Source organism: Lutra lutra, chromosome 5 (genome assembly GCF_902655055.1).
Source record: "Lutra lutra chromosome 5, mLutLut1.2, whole genome shotgun sequence".
Lineage (NCBI taxonomy): Eukaryota > Metazoa > Chordata > Mammalia > Carnivora > Mustelidae > Lutra > Lutra lutra.
Genome location: NC_062282.1, coordinates 134,719,864 through 134,738,841, shown reverse-complemented (window position 1 = coordinate 134,738,841; position 18,978 = coordinate 134,719,864). Strand labels below are relative to the sequence as shown.

Below are 18,978 nucleotides of genomic sequence, written 5' to 3'. Positions count from 1 at the left end.
GTATAATTTTGGTTGTATAAAGTTACTTATAATACCTATTGTTTGAGCCTCTGTAACTGCAACTAAAGGCCAAACATAGTCTGTAGTTTCACCATAACACAGCACTCTGGTCCTCTGGTGTAAACCCCAGTCAAACGGTAAAGAAGGTTAAATCAGTTCTCAGGGGTCACAGAGCGCTGACTCTGACCACTTTACATCCAGCCTTTTGCCCGGAGCCCAAACTCATGGAACTTGTTACCCGAAACCATGAATGACACAGAAAATAAACACAATTGCAAGACTATATATTTGAGATGCATTTGAGTATATGAAGATACATTTGAGAATGAAATACCTACGGGAGGTTGAAGGAAAAGTCTGCATCTAAAGCCTATTCTCATTTTTTTTTGAAAAGATGAATTTTTTTTTAAGATTTTATTTATTTATTTATTTGACTGACAGAGATCACAAGTAGGCAGAGAGGCAGGCAGAGAAAGAGGGGAAGCAGGCTCCCCGCTGAGCAGAGAACCCGATGCGGGGCTCGATCCCAGGACTCTGGCATCATGACCTGAGCCGAAGGCAGAGGCTTAACCCACTGAGCCACCCAGGTGCCCCAAGCCTATCCTCTTGACCAAACCCTGGATGGAATGTTCTTTGGCAACCATGCAAAGGAGAGAACACAAGGGTCAGCTTCTGACCTAGGATTCTCGCGTTCTGGAATCACCTGGCTATCCCCAGTCACCAAGCAAATTCCTTAGCTCATGATTTACTCCTGCCTCTACCCCAAATGTCACTTTCCTCCTTCTTCAGTTTGCTGGCTTTTCTTCACTCCACAAATTCAGCTTAAGCATTGCCTCCTTTAGAAAACTGTCTTGGAGCCCCCTGGTCTGATTGAGAAAGGAGCCTCCCACCTCGCAGGGTGCCCTGTCCCGAGCTCGGGCTAGAGTTGTCCTTATCACTCTGTGCTGCAGCTTTGGCTTAGGTTGCTTCTCTACCTCCTCGCCCCAGACTGCAGATTCCATGAACATAAGAATATTGCCCACTTCTTTGCCATCTTTCCTAAGAACACCTTGCTTTTGTTCAGGTCTCTGTCCCTCCTGCACACAGTCCACATGACTCAGGCGAGGCCCCCTCTCCCACCTCAACAAATGGATCTGATTGTTTAAGACAATGGTTCTCAACCAAGGGCAACTTTGCCCCTTCAAGGAACATGGGACAATCTCTGGACACACATTTGGTTGTCACCACCAGGGTTTGCTACTGGCATCCAGTTGGTAGATGGCAGAGATGCCACTAAACATCCTACAAGAAATAGGACCTCTCCCTTCCTCCGCCCCACACCTTGGCCCCATCAAAAAATCATTCAGGGGTGCCTGGGTGGTTCAGTGGGTTAAAGCCTCTGCCTTTGGCTCGGGTCATGATCCCAGGGTCCCTGGATCGAGCCCCACGTAAGGCTCTCTGCTCAGAGGGGAGCTTGCTTCCTCCTCACTCTCTCTCTCTGCCTGCCTCTCTGCCTACTTGTGATCTCTGTCAAATAAATTAAAAATAAATAAATAAAAATTCATTGAGCCCCAGAAGTCAACAGCACTGACGTTGAGGCATCCTGTTGGAAGTCAGTGTTAGCGTGACTTTGCTTCCCGAATGGTCTAGGGATAAATGTATGCCCTAAGCAATCAAGGAGACTGAATTGGAGGGCTGCTATTCTACGACTGGGAAAGAACTGGATGATAAAGCTAGAAAATTGGATTGAGGTCACACTGTGGTGAGATCTGAGTGGAAGGCTAAAGTGGGGTCTTTGTCCTGTAATGAAGCAGGGGGTGCTGTGATTAGAAAAGTATTTCAGGAGAGTGGGTCTGCCGTACAACCTGCAGGACAGATGGGAGGGGCTGGAGTGTGCTAGCCAGGATTGCGGGAGCCGGCTATCCTCACATCTCCTGAGTGAGGTGGTGTGGTGCGAGTTCCTTCGTGTCCATAGTGTTTAGTACAGTCTCCTCTACCCAGAAGGGCTCAAGAATGTTTCTTCGATGGTCAGATTGTAACCGTTTTCTGGAACACAGTAAATAGACTATGATTCTGACCCAGTGTTCTTGTTTCTTAAAAAAACAAAACAAAAAAAAAACCAATGTCACCCGTATGTTTGTGGCTATAGCATAGAAAAAATAACATATAACAGATCCCAAATTTCTCTGTGTTTTTAAAGGGCATCTTAGTAAGTTTTGCATAAATACTAAAGTCCGTGTGTTGTGTGTATGTTTTCTTATAGAATTTTTGAACATAACTTCCTGGGATAGATTTTTGATTGATGTGGAAGTACAGTGCCTTCTTAGATTACTTTTGAGGTCAAAGATCTCAATGTTGAGGTGCCTTTGAACCAGACTTCTGGGGAGTTAGACCTACCAAAGCAGCCTGAGGTTCTTCCTGTCCCACCTTCTGACTCATTCCCCAGACGATCTACCTGGGAGGTGAACATTGGCTCTGAAGGCATTTAGAAGGTTTGATGAGTTTTGTCTTCGATTTGTTGCTAGTAATGGCTCCAAGGTAAGTTTTTTGCAGGAAAAATGTGATGTTTTAGATTAATTCAGGTAAACTCCTAGCTGGTCCCGTATGTGTCACATTCACGGGCAGCTTAATAAAGATTTGCCTCGGCAGTGGCTTTTGTAGTGTGAAAGATCTATGGGCCTGGCAACAACTTTATAGATAATTTATTCTTCAGAATTAAGAGTGTAAAATATTGCTATTTAAGGTGTGCTCTATCTATACCCCCAAAAGCCTTAAATCTAAAAAATAAGACCATCCATAAACATGTTTTTGTCAATTCTCCCTCCCCAGCACCCTCGTCTGTCTTCTCTGTTGTGGTGGGAAAACACTGCTTTCAGTGATTAGAACTAAAATGTGAATGTAAATTTAGAAGAGGTTATGATCTTTTATATCTTTCTTCTTGGCAAAGCATTATAATTAGGAAATAATCTCCTCTAACATCTGACATTTACCATAAAATGATAATTCTGTTTTGTTGGCAACAAAACCAAGTTGTAGCAAAATTTTGAGCTGTTACACTACTATGAAGATAGTCAGATTTTAAATAAGAACAATTTAAAAAAAATCTGAAATGTAAAGCACTTTTTAAAAATGCAATCTGCGAATTTAAAAAGTCTGGTTTTAGTAGGGCAAAGAGCAGGGGTAACAGGCTAAATCCTTCCAGGAAAAAGGAGCAAGAGGGGAGTGTGTCTCGGGCTGATCATACCAGGTCGCCGCTCTTGCCTGTTCAGGCGCGTGCAGCAGTGTGCACGCGTGCGTGCTGCCTGCACAAGCGTGTGCACAATTGTGCGCGCGCAACCACGGGGCCTCGGGGCCGGGCCTTCGGGGTGCTCCCCAGCCCCGGCTTCCTGCGGACTGGGGTGGGCGCGCGGAGCCGGCGGGGCTGCGGGCCGTCCGGGCCGTGCGCAAACGCGTGCCTCACGGCTCTTTGTGTGTCGGTGTGCGGCTCCGCGCCGCCGGCGGGCACCATTTTCTGCTTCGCTCGGGACAGGCACATAAAAGGGAAGGCGGCTGCCGCCCGTCGCCGTCCTCTTTCCCTCAGATGCCCTCTGCTGCAGGTTTATTATTACAGTACGGGCCGCGCCGCCTCTCCCCGCGGCCTGGCGGCCTGCCGGGCTGTGCAGCGCTCTGGCCGCCTTCACGCCTGGCGCGCCCCCAAACCGCCTCCTCCGCCTCCTTATTTGTCTGAAAAGCAACCGCACGTCGAGGCGTAGAAGCCCGCCCGGGGCGGGAGAGACCGGGCCGGGTGTGCGCGCGCCGCGCTCCGGGGCGGGGCCGGGGCGGCGCGCGGGTCTGCAGGGGCCCCTTTGTCCCCCGGGGCCCTCCCCACCCGGCGGGTGCAGTGGAGGCGGCGCGGCGCGCAGGGCGCCCGGGGTGCGGGGTGCCTGGGCGCGCGCGCGCTGGCCGCTCGCCGATGGGGCCCCGAGTCGCCGATTCCTGCCGAGTAAGCAGTCTGGCTCCGCCGCGGCCGCACAGTGGCAGCAAGGCTGGGGCGCTGGCGCTGCGCCAGCCCCATCAGAATTAGCTCATTGTTCACTAGCACACTGGCAGCAGAGAGAGGAGAGAGAGAGAGGAGAGAGAGAGAGAGAGAGAGTAGAGAGAGAGACTGAGACTCTAGAGAAAGAGACTCACACAACTCTTGGAGAGAGGCGGGAGGCAGGGAGACCTTCCCTCCTCCTTTTTCCACGGCTGCACTTCTTGGAAGTGAAGCCGGTTTGGGTTTTGTTTCCCTTCCCCCCCTCTCCTCTTCCTCCACCCCTTTCCCCTCCCCCCCCCCCCCCCCCCCCCCCCCAGCTGTCTTTCTAGCATGATGCCCTTTTTCATCCACATTTGTGTTTCAGGTGTAGAGAGGAGAGAGTGAACAGGGAGCGGGGCTTTTGTCTGTAAGTATATGCTATTCCCATCCCCGGCCGGGAGCGCTGCTTTCTCTTTTGTGTCGATTTCTTGCCATTGCTCTTAGCTGGACCCTTCAGCCCTGCAGAGTTCATGCTTCTTCCCTCTCAATTTTAAAGAGCCGAAGCGTGTACCTTGAAGAAATACTGGTATTTTGGTCCTGCTGCATTAAGGCTGGAATTTAACTTGGGCTTTTTTTTTTTTTTTTAAATGCACAAGTTAAGAGGGAGAATTCTTTGGGAAGGGGGTGGGGTTTTTTGCTTTATGGTGTGGTTAATTTTTGTTCTTCTTGCTCATAAAGCATTGTTAGGAACTGTTTTTGTTTCTTTGCATTAGGTGCACTTTGGTGCATGCCCCCCCCCAACCCCCTTGATTAAATGAATTCGTGTCCCTCCATCCGTACACTTTATTACTTTCTCCGCGCTGCTGCCGCCGCCAAGGGTCTTCTCAGACATTCGATCTTGCAACACTTTTTTTGCATTTTCTTATAAAGCACTTGAACTTTGGGGGAGGGAAGGCTTAAAAAGAAATGACTGCTTTCTGCTTGATGATGATAATAATCTGATTTGCATTTATGTGTATCTATGATAACATTATAGGAAAACTCTAAGAGCTTATGATACCCTCTTGGAGAACTTTTAGTTTCTCCATTCATCTTAATTTTTGTCATAACTTATGTTAACAAAAGAACCGTGTTCTGCTGACATGAAGGCTGAGAGGAAAATCACTGCAGCATATACATTAGTGTTTGTTTGGTATAGAGAGAAGGGCATAATGGTGTATATTCCTGACTCCCCCCCCCCCCCAGTGTAGTGTTGTTGTTTTTTTTTTTTTTTAAACACGGAAGGTTATGTAATGCAGTGCCATTTCCAAAAATATCCACTCTGAGGCATTACACTACACGGTGGAAGGCTGATTCCTATTCTGCTGTCTTGATTGCAAATATACTGCCAGTAGTATGTCTGGGAACAAAGAGCAGCCAGAAAACAATCCATCTTTATCACTTGGTTCTACTTTTAAGTTGCTAAACCTTTTGAACTCCTTCAATTTAAAGATGAACCAAACACTAAGAATAGCCCAGGACTCTGCAAAGCGGGTACCAGGGATTCCTTTGTCCCCTATTTAAGCCTATAGACCCTTGGAAAGCTCTCTCCGAAGCCCCAGTGGTTACAATAATGTGCATGTAACTTATCTTAACCATGGAAAATGGCTATTTGTCCGTAACCTTTCAACAGACATTTTTCATTTGCGGACCTGCGGTGAGGCGATTTGTCTATTGTGTTTAAACATATTTTGCAGGTTGGTCTCCCTGGACTGAAGAGAGGGAGGGTGCAAGGCCAAGACTGTTAGCGATTCTCAAAATGGTAAGAACGGGTCATCAGAGCGGTTCTCAGGAGATTCTTGTGAGTCTTTATTTCATGTAAATATCAAACCACCCGCCTTCATCCTGCCTCAACCCCTTATTGTTCCCTACCCCATTTGACCTTTACAAGGGTCTCTCTCTCTCTCCGGCATGTGGGAGCTTTGCAGTACAGCAATTTATATGAGCTGGATGTAGTGAATTAGATCTTTTGATTTGCAATCATTTTGAATAGAAGACTGAAATTCCTCTTTCAGAAGTGAAGATTTATTTAACCTGAACAACGGAAACTGTTCTGTTCTTTAAGAAGAGTCATGTGTTGTGACACGCAGAGAAGAGGGGGCAACAGTAGATCTCAGACAAAGCAGCGGGTCCTAGTTTAGAGATAGCTAGAACTTACCCACGGAGTAGGAGTCTGTGTCCTGCTGACCAAACAGCCATAGTATCTGCTCGCCTTAAGAGCAGTGTATATGAAGAGCATGGACTTTGATATTACTACACTCTGTCTCTTCTATCTCAAATGGTATTGATACTTTTTGTGGACTTGTACCTTCACTTCTGAGGGGCATTACTCGGTTTCAGAAGTCAAGCATGCTACCTCTAAAGGAAAGTGTGACTATTTCAGACAAGCATTATGATCCACAGAGAGGGCAGTTTCATGTTTGGTGACTGATTAAAGAGCAAAAGAGATGAAATACATATCAGAAGCCGTTGAGTAAGTACATTGGCCTCGTATGAAAAAATGTCCTCCTTGGAAATAAGGTTGGACTGCAAAAACATAACAGAAATGTCCAACTTTTCAGTTAAGTACAACATGTCCCACTGCAGATGTTTATACTTTCTAAAACACCTCTTTGCCGCTTAGAATGTATGATTTCCAAATTTAGTTTTAGGGTTTTATTTTTTTTTTTTTTTAAATGAGGGTGGAATTTAATGAATCAAAATCGAATCTGATATACTGGATGTTTTCTTTGAGAACAACCCAAGTATAAGCTTCCAAGGAGAAGAATGAATCAGAGCAATTAAATGAGTTCAGTTTGAATCCTATTAGCAAGTAAGCTCTTTATTTTTTGTGTATGCCTCCCCGTCAGTCAGTTCAACAGGTGGGTGTCAAAGCCTCAAGTAAAATAGCTCTTGCTCCCACTCAGAGCATAGAGGCCAAATTAAGGAACGTGAGGTGGAAGGGCAAAAGGGATGAGCAGAAAATTAAACTGGTCAGGGGGTTTTGCATGAACATTCCTAACTTCATATTAAACTCCTAATCAGTCATTGTCTCGGAGTGCTAGGATGGTAATAAAATGCACTGTCACAAAGTATTTTTCTTTTTCTTTTTACTGAGACTGGCCCCATCCGCTTGTCTGGTAGCTCTTTATCTAGAATCTTGTGTCTCCGTAGTTAGACCATGAAGGTTCATGTATGTTGTAACATGTCCAGTGACCAGTTTGGTTAGACATAAATCCGACCGCTTACCCTGTCAGAACTAGCCCTATAGGTCACGCTCCAGGAGTGAATATCATGTTTCTGTGTTAGTGAGTGCAGTGAGCTTCGTGAAAGGCCAGTGTGTGTGCCAAAGCCGAGAATGGAAGTTGGAACGATTTGAATGCATAAGAGTAAATCTGAATTATTATTACATGTTGTTAATTTCTTACTGTTGTCCTTTATGTATGGTGGCAGGATGAGAAATCACAGTTTGTTGCTCTTGGAAGGATTTTTACTCATGGAAAAATTCTCACAACTTTTTGGTGATCCTTTCATCAAGATGTCAGTCCCTTTTGGCACAAGCCCATTGCCTGAAATGAAACCACCGACAGTTATTGTCTGTGGGTGATTCCAAGTAACTTTCTAGCAATTCGCTTATTCCGGGAGGCCTGGGCTCTTAGAAGGCTTTGCATATGTTAATGTTTTAAAAAAGTTTCTATTTTATTCTTTAAAAAACCGTTATTAGTGGCACCTCCTTTTCTCCTTTTGGGCAAAATGAAGTTATTTTCCTTCCTCTATTAAAACTGGAATTACTTTGCTGATCTCTGTGACTGGCTTACTTAGCGGAAAGATGTAGCCTGCGTACAATGGAAACTTTGGCTGGGGAGGCAGTAGCTCTAACACCTGGCCGCCTCTGGAAAATGGATGAACATGCCTTTTCTGTTAAATGTGTATTTCCATTTACATAATTTGAAACACTAAAGAGGATCTAATTTCAGTGTACTTAGCTGGTTTAGTTAAGAGCTTATGCCAAATACAAATTTATAATCAGCTCATTCCAGGGTAAGAAATTACTGGTAGACCTCAGAGTTCAAAACAGAGATATTCAGAATCTAGACATTTTATAAACCCTAAAATGATGATGTTCCACAGCAATAATTTGAAGAAACTCAAGAATCCTAGAGTGCCCTTATTAAACAAAAAAACAAACAAACAATTTGTTAATTCTCCCAGGCACTAATCACATTGTATTCTGTGTAGGGGATTCTCTGAGCACAATTGCGGGTGGGGGGTGGGGGGGGCACACCATGTATATAGATAAAATGTATTGTGTTGTACAACTCAGCACTGTTAAAAGGTGTAATTTTGAGTATAGTTTGCTGTGTCTTAGTTGACCAGAGTGTTAGTTCAGTAACCCATTCCCAAACTTTTTAGGTTATCTAGTAAACGTGCATTTTTCCAGTTGCCCTTTTTAATTTTATTTATTTATTTATTTATTTTTGCAATTAACAAGATATTGTGAGTCTCCAGAGAGCATCCATATTTCTTTAATTTATATTTGGCTTTTTGTTAAATTTGAATTTCTGAGATATATTTTATATGGGCTTTTGGTATTTAGGTGTTTTATTTTCAAGGTACTTGCTTCAGGTACGTCAATGGTAAGAAAATACTAAAGAATGAGCAGATGATCTTATTGGATAGTTTGAAAAAAATGAATTATTTAATCCAGTGTCCAGGTTAAGTCCTGATTTTGAACAGGATCACCCTCTGTGCAGTAAGCTTGCCTTTGCATATGTGTGTGCACGGACTCACAGTGACCTACACATGGACTCATTATGTTTTAATGGAGATCTAGGAATTGGAACAATTTAAGTTCTCTCTAAGGCTGATGCTGAGCTTTTCAAAAAGATGAGTTGACTCTATTGTACTGTTCATAGAGCTCTGCTTTTTGTACAGTCTGTGAAGTGGCATTCATGGGTTTACAAGGAGACTCTTTCAATAATCTCTCCATTAACATAAGGTTTTCTTGTTTAAAGAGAAAGACAAAGATTGAGGAGGGATGAGGTCCTATTGGTAGCTGTGCCCTTGGGCTTTGGAATGTAAATTTACAGGTTGCTCAGTTGATTGTGGAGATGCTGGAGAGTACCTAGGAGGGTAATTTTATATGGTGCTATCTTACACAAGGCCTTCCAGCACACTGTGAGGGGGAGATTGGGGATTGTTTGGGGAATTAGGACAGTAGGGATTTTCTATCCAGCTTTAACAAACCCAGTCCAGCTTCCTTTGGAGTTATATAGATAATTCAGGCAGGAGAAGACATTTGAGCAGAAATCTTAGAATAAACAGCTACTCAGAGTGTCACTCTCTTTTAACCTGATAGAATTCTTAAAAATTGGTATGTAAAGCAGATCATTATAAATACATTAAAGGAATTCACTTTATTTTAAATCTTAAAATTAATACTTCTAAAGTAGAAAAACACACTTCTGAAATGCAACTGCTTCAGAACAATGCAATAAAATACGAATACTTCACTAAATTAGATGAGGGACCTCTAAATGATGAGTGTTATACATTAAGCATTCATCCACCTTGGACTGAGTGGGGAGCTTTGGGGTGAACTACTGGCTTCCTTGGTCTGGCACATTTTTTTTTCTTAGTGGTATTTTTGGCTAAAAAGTCTTTTAAAGTCTTATCCACACAGCCAAAGTGAAATGGAGCATTGATCACTTATTGGAATAATTGTGCCTAAAACAAAACAAAAAAGCTTGACTTCCTGATTCCTCTTGGTTATTCAAAATGTTGCTAGAGTGATAGAGGAGTGGGAAGGACTTGCCTAAATGATCTGTGTAATTTCTTTGTTATACAGGAAAAGACTGGGGATAAGGAAATCTTATCAGCAAATCCAGTTTGAATACATCAGAGGAAAATGTATTGAATGTACTTGGGCTAGGTCATCTTGGTTGATCAATATATATTAAAAGATTCCAATTTTAAACTGCTCTTTTGCTTTGAACTGGAAAACAGATTAACCATAAATATTAGCCCACATCTGTAGAAATTATGGTTGCTAAAAATACCATTTATTGGGTCTAAATTTATCTGAAATAGATATTTCTAGACATATTTTGCAGGTAGGGACAGCTTCAAGGATTTCTGTCTCAGTGGTTTAAAAAAAAATAGCATTGACCCTGAAATTGATCTGCTAGTGCATGACAAGTATTAGCAGCTCTAAATGGCTTGGGATTTAAGCATTAACATGGCTCTCAACTAAATTCTAAATATCAATTCAGTTATTAGTAGCAATGACTTGGTATTAACCTGGATGTAACACTAGATTATACTGTCCTGCATTATTTGTTGGTTGAGTCATATTCATTTCTTCTGTTGACCAAATAACTTATAGGATCCCAGAGGGTTCATAAACTTCATATGCAGTGCTTAATAAAGTTTTAAATACATGTTAGAAGCTCAATAAATATTGGGTTGGACTTGTAAAAGTTCATCCTAAATGATTGAATCATGTTTAGTTTTAGTGATCTGGAAGTAATTTGTATCCTTACCTTTTTCTACGAGCTAGGAAGTTGAAGTGAATGTAATTTTAGTTTTCACAGTAAATTATTTTCCATGATTTATTAACAAGAGACCAAATTTGTGGTTAGGCCATAAAGCCACTTGCCAAAAGAGAGTGGCTTGTAATCGTTCGCACTGACCAGCTGTTAGAGCCACACTCTGATCAACCTGGTGATATGCTGGGCTCAATCCAGCTGTGGCACTCAAAGCTTACAGCAACTTTTCCCATAGCCCTAAGAATCCCCTCCGAGATCCGGGGGGAGCTCTGACCCCCTAGTACTGGAACTTCAAAGCCCTCACTTATTTCTAGTGTAATCTGATTCTGTGATATTATGAAAATGGCCCTGAGAACACAAAGGTGCCATGACTGAAAGTATTGAAGAGAATGAGAAGAGTTAGTTGTAGGATTGTATGTCTGTTCCCATGCCAACTGGACAAGTACTTTCTGAGCATTTTATCGGTGCTTCGTTCTCCCACATTATGGAAGACGCACACTTGGCCCCTGCCTTCGGTCAACTTGTATTTTAGTTGTGGAAGGAAGACTAACGTGTGCGATGAACTTAATGTCAGGTGGTATAATCTGGTTCTAAATTGTAAGATGCAGAAGAATGATGTTATTGAACACTGGGGAATGGGGATGGTAGAGGAAACATTTTTTTAAGGAGGTAGAAATTAAGCTAGACCCAGAGACAGCAAATATGCACACCTCCACTAACTCCTACTATCCTGGTGGCAGATAGGCCAATCAAGCCTGATTCTCATTCTCATTATTCAGCCTGAGTAGAGAGCTCAGTAATAAGTGATTGGAGTTGGCATTAAATTTGAAACCTAGAAGTGGACTCTTTGCTCCTTGAGAGCAGATACCATGCCTTCTTGAGCTTTTTATCCCTAGGGCTTAACACTAGTCCTTAATAATTATTAGGTGAATGAAGAATTAGAAATATTTGGATAGATTTAGATGAGAGAGAAGTGAATTCCAGATGAAGGGATTGCATTAGAAAGATACACTTACTTGCAAGAGTAAGCATGGTGCATTTTTATACAGTGGGGACTGTCCTCCTTCCTATTTAGGGCCTCTCTGCTGTCAAGGACAGACCTCACAAACTAGACCTAGAAGTCAGGATTTGATGTGCTAAGTCAGAGGGAGCCGCCATCAAGCTGGCATCTTAAAGGTGGCCTAGGGCTGTCACTCAGGTTCCAACCTGTCAGGTTCTTTGCCTTTGGACTGTGCCCAACAGAAAAGATCGCAGACTTACACATACTTCTGGTTAGATGTCAGCTTATTGTGTTGGTGCCCCTCACTGTCCTTGGCTGGGGTGGAGTGGTGGAGAGAAGGAAGACCCCCTCACTACAAGGAATTGCGAAGGAAGAAGGGAGCACAGTTAACCTCTTTCTCTCGAGAAGGTGGCAGCACTTCTGCTGGCCACGCCCAGCCGCTCCGTCAGTGCCCATGTGGCCAGAGGGGGTGTTGCTGCTGTGCCAGCACCACACTTCCCTTCTGTGAGGCTAACTGGGTGTAGCCATGTGCTAATCAGTTGCAACCACATGGACCCAGTTGGTTCTCTCTCTCCACTTCTTCCTGATTGGCCAGACATACTTATTCAAAATTCAAGCCAACACTGACATCATCATCATAAAATTGTTTATAGTTTGAGGTCCTGCAGGCTGTTACTAAGTTAGTCATTAGTCTAGTGAGAAGGGAATCTCATCACAGGATAAATAGAAGTTGGGGAAAGCCAAGACTGAGAAGGACTTTTCTGGAATTTCTTCTCAATACAGCACAGACTCCTAGCTTAGAATACATCAGCCTCGAGATTTTCAATGTGAAGTGATTCCACTAGCTCTTTTAGTCCTTTCAGATGTGGCTGGACTTACCCAATTCTCTTGGTAAAAGTAACGTAGGTAAGCATGGTTCCTTGAATTCTTTATGCCTATTCTCACCTCATACTTCCAAATAATTTATTTTTAATTTCTGTGTTTAGACCTTCAGAAGTGTAATTTCTGTGACTGGGCAGCCATGCCAAGAATTATATAAACTTATCTTCTATTTCTAACCACAGTGGAATATATTTTCCTAGAGGGACCAGCCACTTGTTACTCTAAACATACCCCATGGGTCCTTCCTGTGTCTTTGCTTGCTTAGTCCTGGAAAGAAGGTTCGTTCTGACAAAATAAATGTATTCTTCGAGACTGAGTGTCAATGACAGCTCCTTTGTGGAACTCAGCCCTGCACGTCCAGCAGAAATGATCTCATGCCCCTCTGTACAGGCGTCACCCTTACAACATTCTACTCGTTGGCTGGCTTATTTCTGCCAATCTGTTCTTCTACCCTCCAAGACTGGAAACTCAAAACAAGAACACTGACCCCTGGTAAATGAGCATCAACCCTCTTTTTGGTAGCAGCTTAGACTGTGATGCCTTGGTTTTGTTTTGTTTTGTTTTTTTCTTTTCTTTTCCTCTACGGTTAGGATGGTGAATTCAGATGTGGGAAGATTTTATCACTGAGAGGGAACTCTCGAACAGCTAGTGAAGTTCATTATTCTCTTTCCACGAAGTGGAAGGAAGCCCTAACCTTCATTGACATGTTCTAATGGGACCTTGGAACAGACCCCTTGATGTCTCTGAACCAGTCTGATCACTGCTTCAGTACCTATCCAGGAATTGGTGTATCCTTAGTGATCAATAAATGTCTATGGAATAAATGAAGGAGTCAGTAGTCATGGATACATGGAGATCTGTTATTTCTGGGCAGAACCAGGAGACTCACCTTGAGATTTATAGCTAATAACCGCCCAGTGCTTTGTAGAATTGTGACAGCTCAGGTTATAAAACGTATAGCCCAGGAAATGAGATGAGCATGGATGGATTCTGAATTGACTACTGAAAAGCCCCCTTCCCCGATCATTAAAGGAGGCTCCGTGACCAGGGAGGTAGGGGTATAGTGATATGAAATGTAAGCACACTACAGAAACAGCTCCTTCTTGTACACGTCCTTCAACAGAGGAGGTCCTAAGAGAGTCCAGAAAGTTCATTTGGAATGGTCTGCTCAAAGAGAAATCTCATTCTGGGGTAGAGTCACATGTCTCCTCCAAAACATGGACCGTGTGGTGCTGCTCTGTGCAGGAGTAACTCTGTGTCCCTAGAGGTTTCACACATGGTGTGTTAGCAGTTTGAGGCCGTCGTGACAGCAGAGCATTACCAGCTCTGGTGCCCAAGGGGACCATATCTTCGTAAAAAAAAAAAAAAAAATCACTGCCTGTTACTACCTGAAAGTGCTTTCCATTCTAAGCATTGTGCCTTAAAAAGTGTTAGGATTATCTAGCTGGAGATGTTCTTAAACCCTCAATTTGCGACCGTGCTTGTTCAACATCCATCCTTACTTTTGTAGACTAAAATACAAATGTGAACGAATGTGACTCGTGTCTGAGAAGGAGAAAGAGAAGATACATGAGAGAACGTGGCCAATGAAAGGAAGGTCTGTTTGCCCTGTTGAAGCCAAAATTGGGAAACAGAGCCCCTGATTGGAAAGAAAGGGAGAATAGCTGAGTAGTCATTGCCAGTAATAATACAAGCCAAAGACTCATACCAATAAGTGATTAAAACAAGAGGGAGATTCATAATGTGCACACACGTTTGGTGGGGTCATCCAGTTCTAGCTCCTTTCCCTTCTCCACTCCAACCGGTACTCAGATCACCATCACACACCACTGTCCTTTGATTACTGGGGCAGGTAACAGCCTTCCTGTCTGAACTGTGTTTGATACAATTCCAGCAGGGAAAAATACTGCAGTCCGGTGGCTGAACAGAGAAAAATCTACAAAAGTCATTGTGTTTAAAGTGGGTCCAGGCATTTTGAGGACGCTTTTGTTGGACAAAGTCAGTGTCGGATATAGAGCCCGTCCTTGGACAGGAAAGAGGAGAAATTAGGAGAAGATACTGCATCTTTGGCAGCCAACATTCAGAACTGTCAAGGAAAAGCTAGAGTGAGTAGTTAGCTGGATAAAACTTACGAAGATATTAATAAACATGACCCAAGTAAGGGATTGTTATTAAATGCTTCTCCAAGAAGTCCTGTTTCATGCCCTTCATCAAGTGATCATAGTGAAATTTTCCCAGAAGGCTTATTGGGACCACGATCTGGAAGTCTGTTCTTGTTTGGCCAGGTAGTTGCTGAGTCTTAGTGTTTCAGTGTGCTGTGTGGGTCTGGCAGCAGCCCATACTTAGCCTAGTGCCTCCTGCGCTATGGGGACTCTCTGAATACGGGCAGAAAGGGTGAGGAGTGTGCAGGGAATGGAACCATTTTTTGAAACATGCACAATCAGGGACTTCCAGTTGTTGTATGTTTCAGAGAACTCAGATTGGAAAAGATGACTTAATTATAAGCCCACTCCTTTCCCAGATAGACATCCCAGGATTTGGTGGCTTGGTTCTAAAAAAAAAAAAAAAAAAAAAAAAGTTTTTGGAAAAAATGTGTTTGCTACCCTGGCACTTGCAGCCTGAATTAATGGGATGTACTCTTGATAAGATGTTCATTCTATAGGATTGAAAGCTACCTACCACATATTCAAGACTTCATGGAAAGTAGGTAGGTAGTACATATTTTCTGATTAATTGGCTGGATAATTGAGATTATATGCCCAGCCAATTCAGTTACTCCAGCATCAGAAATTCTGCCCACATCTTCTCTGAGTCCTTCTCTTGTACATAATTGTGATCCTTAATTACCTGGATTTGACTGTTTCTGAAGCCTAGATGCTGTGGACCATAACTGAGTCTCCATTTCATGCTGCCCTGTGGAGACTTGGGTCTAATTATACATCAGGAAATGCCCCCGGCCCTTGGATATTTTGCTCACTTCTTGATAATAGAATCTTAAATTGTTCTGATCTTGTTATCAAGGTCTGGAAGCCAAGTCTCTACCTCTTTTCATCTTTATTAAGCATATTCCTTTTCCTTTTTTTTAAAATGTTTTTTAAACTTTAATTTGATTATATGAAGCTTAACTGTCTACACTGTCACAATCAATTCAATCAAATTCAATTAAACTTGTTCTTTGGCCTCATAGAAACAATTCATCTGATTATTAATGTGAATTTTTACTAAAATGATCAGCTGCCCTTACATCCCTCGGAGAAAGCCAGAGGGGCGCCCTATCATTCAGTGTGATTGAATACAGTACTCCACACATAATCAGAGGATCAAATGCTATGTACCTTGTTAATTATTGTTTCATACCTTCATGATGGTAATAACTAGTGATTGGCTTGTTACCCCATCTCTACTTATTTCATTTTTTGTCTTAAGAACTATCTGCATTTTTACATTAATTAGAAGTTTCCCAATGGAATGAGGTTAAATTTGTTTTTCTTTCTGAATTACTATTCTTGGTAGTTGATACACTGTCTCTCTGGGCTAATATGTGTTTATTTTTTCCTCAATTGGGACCACTTTATATTTTTATGTGGTAGAACTGACTCGAGCAGCACAGGTTTGAACTGCTCTGGTCCCCTTATATGCAGATTTTTTTTAGAAATACAATACAGTACTGTCAGTGTATTTTTGTTTTATGATTTTTTTAGTAACGTTTACTTTTCTCTGGCTGACATTATTGTGAGAATACAGTATATAATATATATCATGTATGAAAGACGTGTTGACTCTCTTACTGGTAAGGCTTCCAGTCAACACTAGATTATTAATAGTTAAGTTTGGGGGGAGTCAGAAGTTATATACAGATCTTTGACTGCGGGGCCTTGGGACCTCTAACCCCCATGTTAAAGGGTCAACTATATATGGTTTCTATATTTGAAGATCATTGATAAAGATAAAATTTTAATTCTCCTTTAAGCAGTTTGTTTTTAAATGGAAATGTTGAAAAGCAAAGTTCTAGTGAACACGGGTCCAAATACATTTGATGAGGGAAAGCTATTCTGAATTCGACTGTGCATTGCTAGGCCATCTGAGAAGTTGTCTGAGAGTTCATTTGGGGGTCATATTAAAACAATTTGGTTTCTCAGCAAATGCCCTTTGTAATTAGCTGCAGTGATTGCTAGATACTAGTTCTGTTCCAAATATTTCCTTCCAGGGAAAACTGAAAAAAGACAAAACTGTGATGACCAGTGTAGCTTGGGTTTAACCAGATCCAAAGTCTTAACGTGACCCAGCCAGAGCTGCTGCGCTAACAGTTCTTCGAGGACTCTAGTGACACATGGTTACTGAGAGCAAACCCTGTCTGCCCTCAAACTGTGCTAACTGGTTTGTAGGTAAGTTATTTTTGAAGGGCAGCCAGTTATCAGAAACACAGGCAGCAGAGCCGCAAATATTTTTGAGAAAACTCCTCTTGATCGTAGGTGTCAGAAATTCATCACTAGGGCAGAAGGCAGAGATGCTCAACACACCCGGTTCTTGGGGGATGGAAAACAGGCCCTGGCTCTCAGGGGAGTTCATGGCAGCGCTCAAGGTGGCTCTGGGGAAGTGGGGAGAAGGGCCACGTTGACAGATAGTATTCCATGACAGGAGAGGTGGGGTTTTGTGATCGTGGGCAGGCTCCTCGACTGCTCTCCCTCAGTATTCTCATCTGTAAAATGGGGAGAATGATGGTAAGGACACCCGGCCCAGATCCACTTATGTGCCCGATGCTGTTGCCAGCACTAGATTGATGCATTTCATCTTTGGGGCCACACTGTGAGGCTTCAGTAAGTGCACGTGGGAAACATGCCTAAAAACATTATAAAGAACCCGTGTGTGCATTTCCACCAAAAACCACAGGTCTCCAAATTTACATGCTCTGCGTGTGCGGGTTCCAACAACTCCCATGTACTGCTTATAGTCCTCTTCCTTTAGAGAAGTAGAGTTTTGACGACTGGTTTACAATAGAAGAAAGACTGGGGAAGAAAAACAAGAACATGAGGTCTAAGTATTCTGTTGTTGGAGAATGCTGCCGGCGCTTGGAAGGAAGGCCTGAGTTTCCAGTACTACCCTTTTCGTGTCAATGAGAATGTAAGTGAGGGAACACAGCCCAGCGTCCTCTAACGTGGCCTTCCTTCTGCATTTATCTTCATGCTCTGTAGATTCTTGATTCTTTGGTGACTCCCAGCCCTGAGCTGGTGGCTGCCCCTTTGGGCTTATTTGCTTCCCACAGTATTGCCTGACTGAGCCCTCATCAGAGAGAAGCCTCCTGAATCAGACCATGTCCACTCCCCCTCCTACTACCGCCCCTCCAAGACCCTCCAGTGGGGTTGAAAATCCAGATGGTGCAAAGGGGCACATCCATCCCAATCTTACTCTCTTCCTTTTAGGTTTTTGCCTGTTTTCATAGGGAATCCTCTCATAGCCTTTATGTGACCTGAGCACTTATTAACAGCATGCGGATATGGCTCGATTTTTCCTTTTTTTTAAAGTCAAACTTTTAATAAGGTAATCAGCATCTGATTTAAACCAATTTTAATTACATCCTTTTGCAATAGAAATGACTTTCCCTCCAAATTTGGTGATGTGTTATGAAGCTGTTTGTTGTTGAAGAGATAGCCATGTTTAAATGACCAAGGCAGGGTTGGGCCCGCATGGAGCCGTAAATGACTTTTGCTCGGTGCTGGGTTGGGACGGTGGGGCCAGTCTGCAGGAGCCAGTAGGAGAGGGCACGCTGATGGAGAGAGTGGACAGTTTCTTTGGGAATGTGTGCTTTGGGACAACATGCACTTTTTGGAAAGTTCAGTCTTGAACACGTCAGCCACAGAAATGCTTTGAGATGTCCACAAACTCCTCAAAAGCAACTGGCTATCTCATCCTCCACCCAGACCAAGAAAAATACCAAATCATTATGTCTAGATAAAAACAAAACAAAAAAACCTTACTACCTTTTGATTGACGACTTTAACAAAATAAACTGATATTTGAGGACTTTTTCTTCTATGTTGGTGAAAATCTTCCTAAGATTTTAATGAGTAGCACATACTTTAGGACAAGAAGAAAGGAAAAAAGGCATTCTTAGTAGAAATCAGACTTCTTAGTTATTTGAAGGTGAAACCTAGCATACCTAAAATTATTTAAACCAGCTAATAAAAGCAAGTCTATCATATGGTTTCACTTATTTGTGGAGCATAACAAATAGCATGGAGGACAAGGGGAGTTAGAGAGGAGAAGGGAGTTGAGGGAAATTGGAAGGGGAGGTGAACCATGAGAGACTATGGACTCTGAAAAACAATCTGAGGGGTTTGAAGGGGCGGCGGGTGGGAGGTTGGGGGAACCAGGTGGTGGGTATTATGGAGGGCACGGATTGCATGGAGCACTGGGTGTGGTGCAAAAACAATGAATACTGTTACACCGAAAATAAATTTAAAAAATTTTTAAAAAAGCAAGTCTAGATGTTTCCTATTAACCTTGGAATGTGCTCGGAAGAAGTCCTGCTAACTCTGATGTCTGGTACTGGAAAGCAT

General features: G+C 42.8%; 1 protein-coding gene across 2 annotated transcripts in view; it reads left to right on the top strand.

Annotated features, from left to right (window-relative positions):
* The first annotated feature begins 3,786 nt into the window (after positions 1-3,786).
* NREP (neuronal regeneration related protein) overlaps positions 3,787-18,978 on the top strand; it is a 29,276-nt gene continuing 14,084 nt past the window's right edge. Inside the window, exons 1-3 of one of the 2 annotated variants that reach the window (XM_047730764.1) lie at positions 3,787-3,961; positions 4,359-4,400; positions 5,710-5,774. In XM_047730764.1, the coding sequence (XP_047586720.1) occupies positions 5,772-5,774 (3 nt within the window). In that variant the 5' untranslated portion in view covers positions 3,787-3,961; positions 4,359-4,400; positions 5,710-5,771. Of the gene's footprint in view, positions 3,962-4,127; positions 4,231-4,358; positions 4,401-5,709; positions 5,775-18,978 lie in introns of those variants that run through there. The other variant, XM_047730765.1, reaches the window with a different exon arrangement.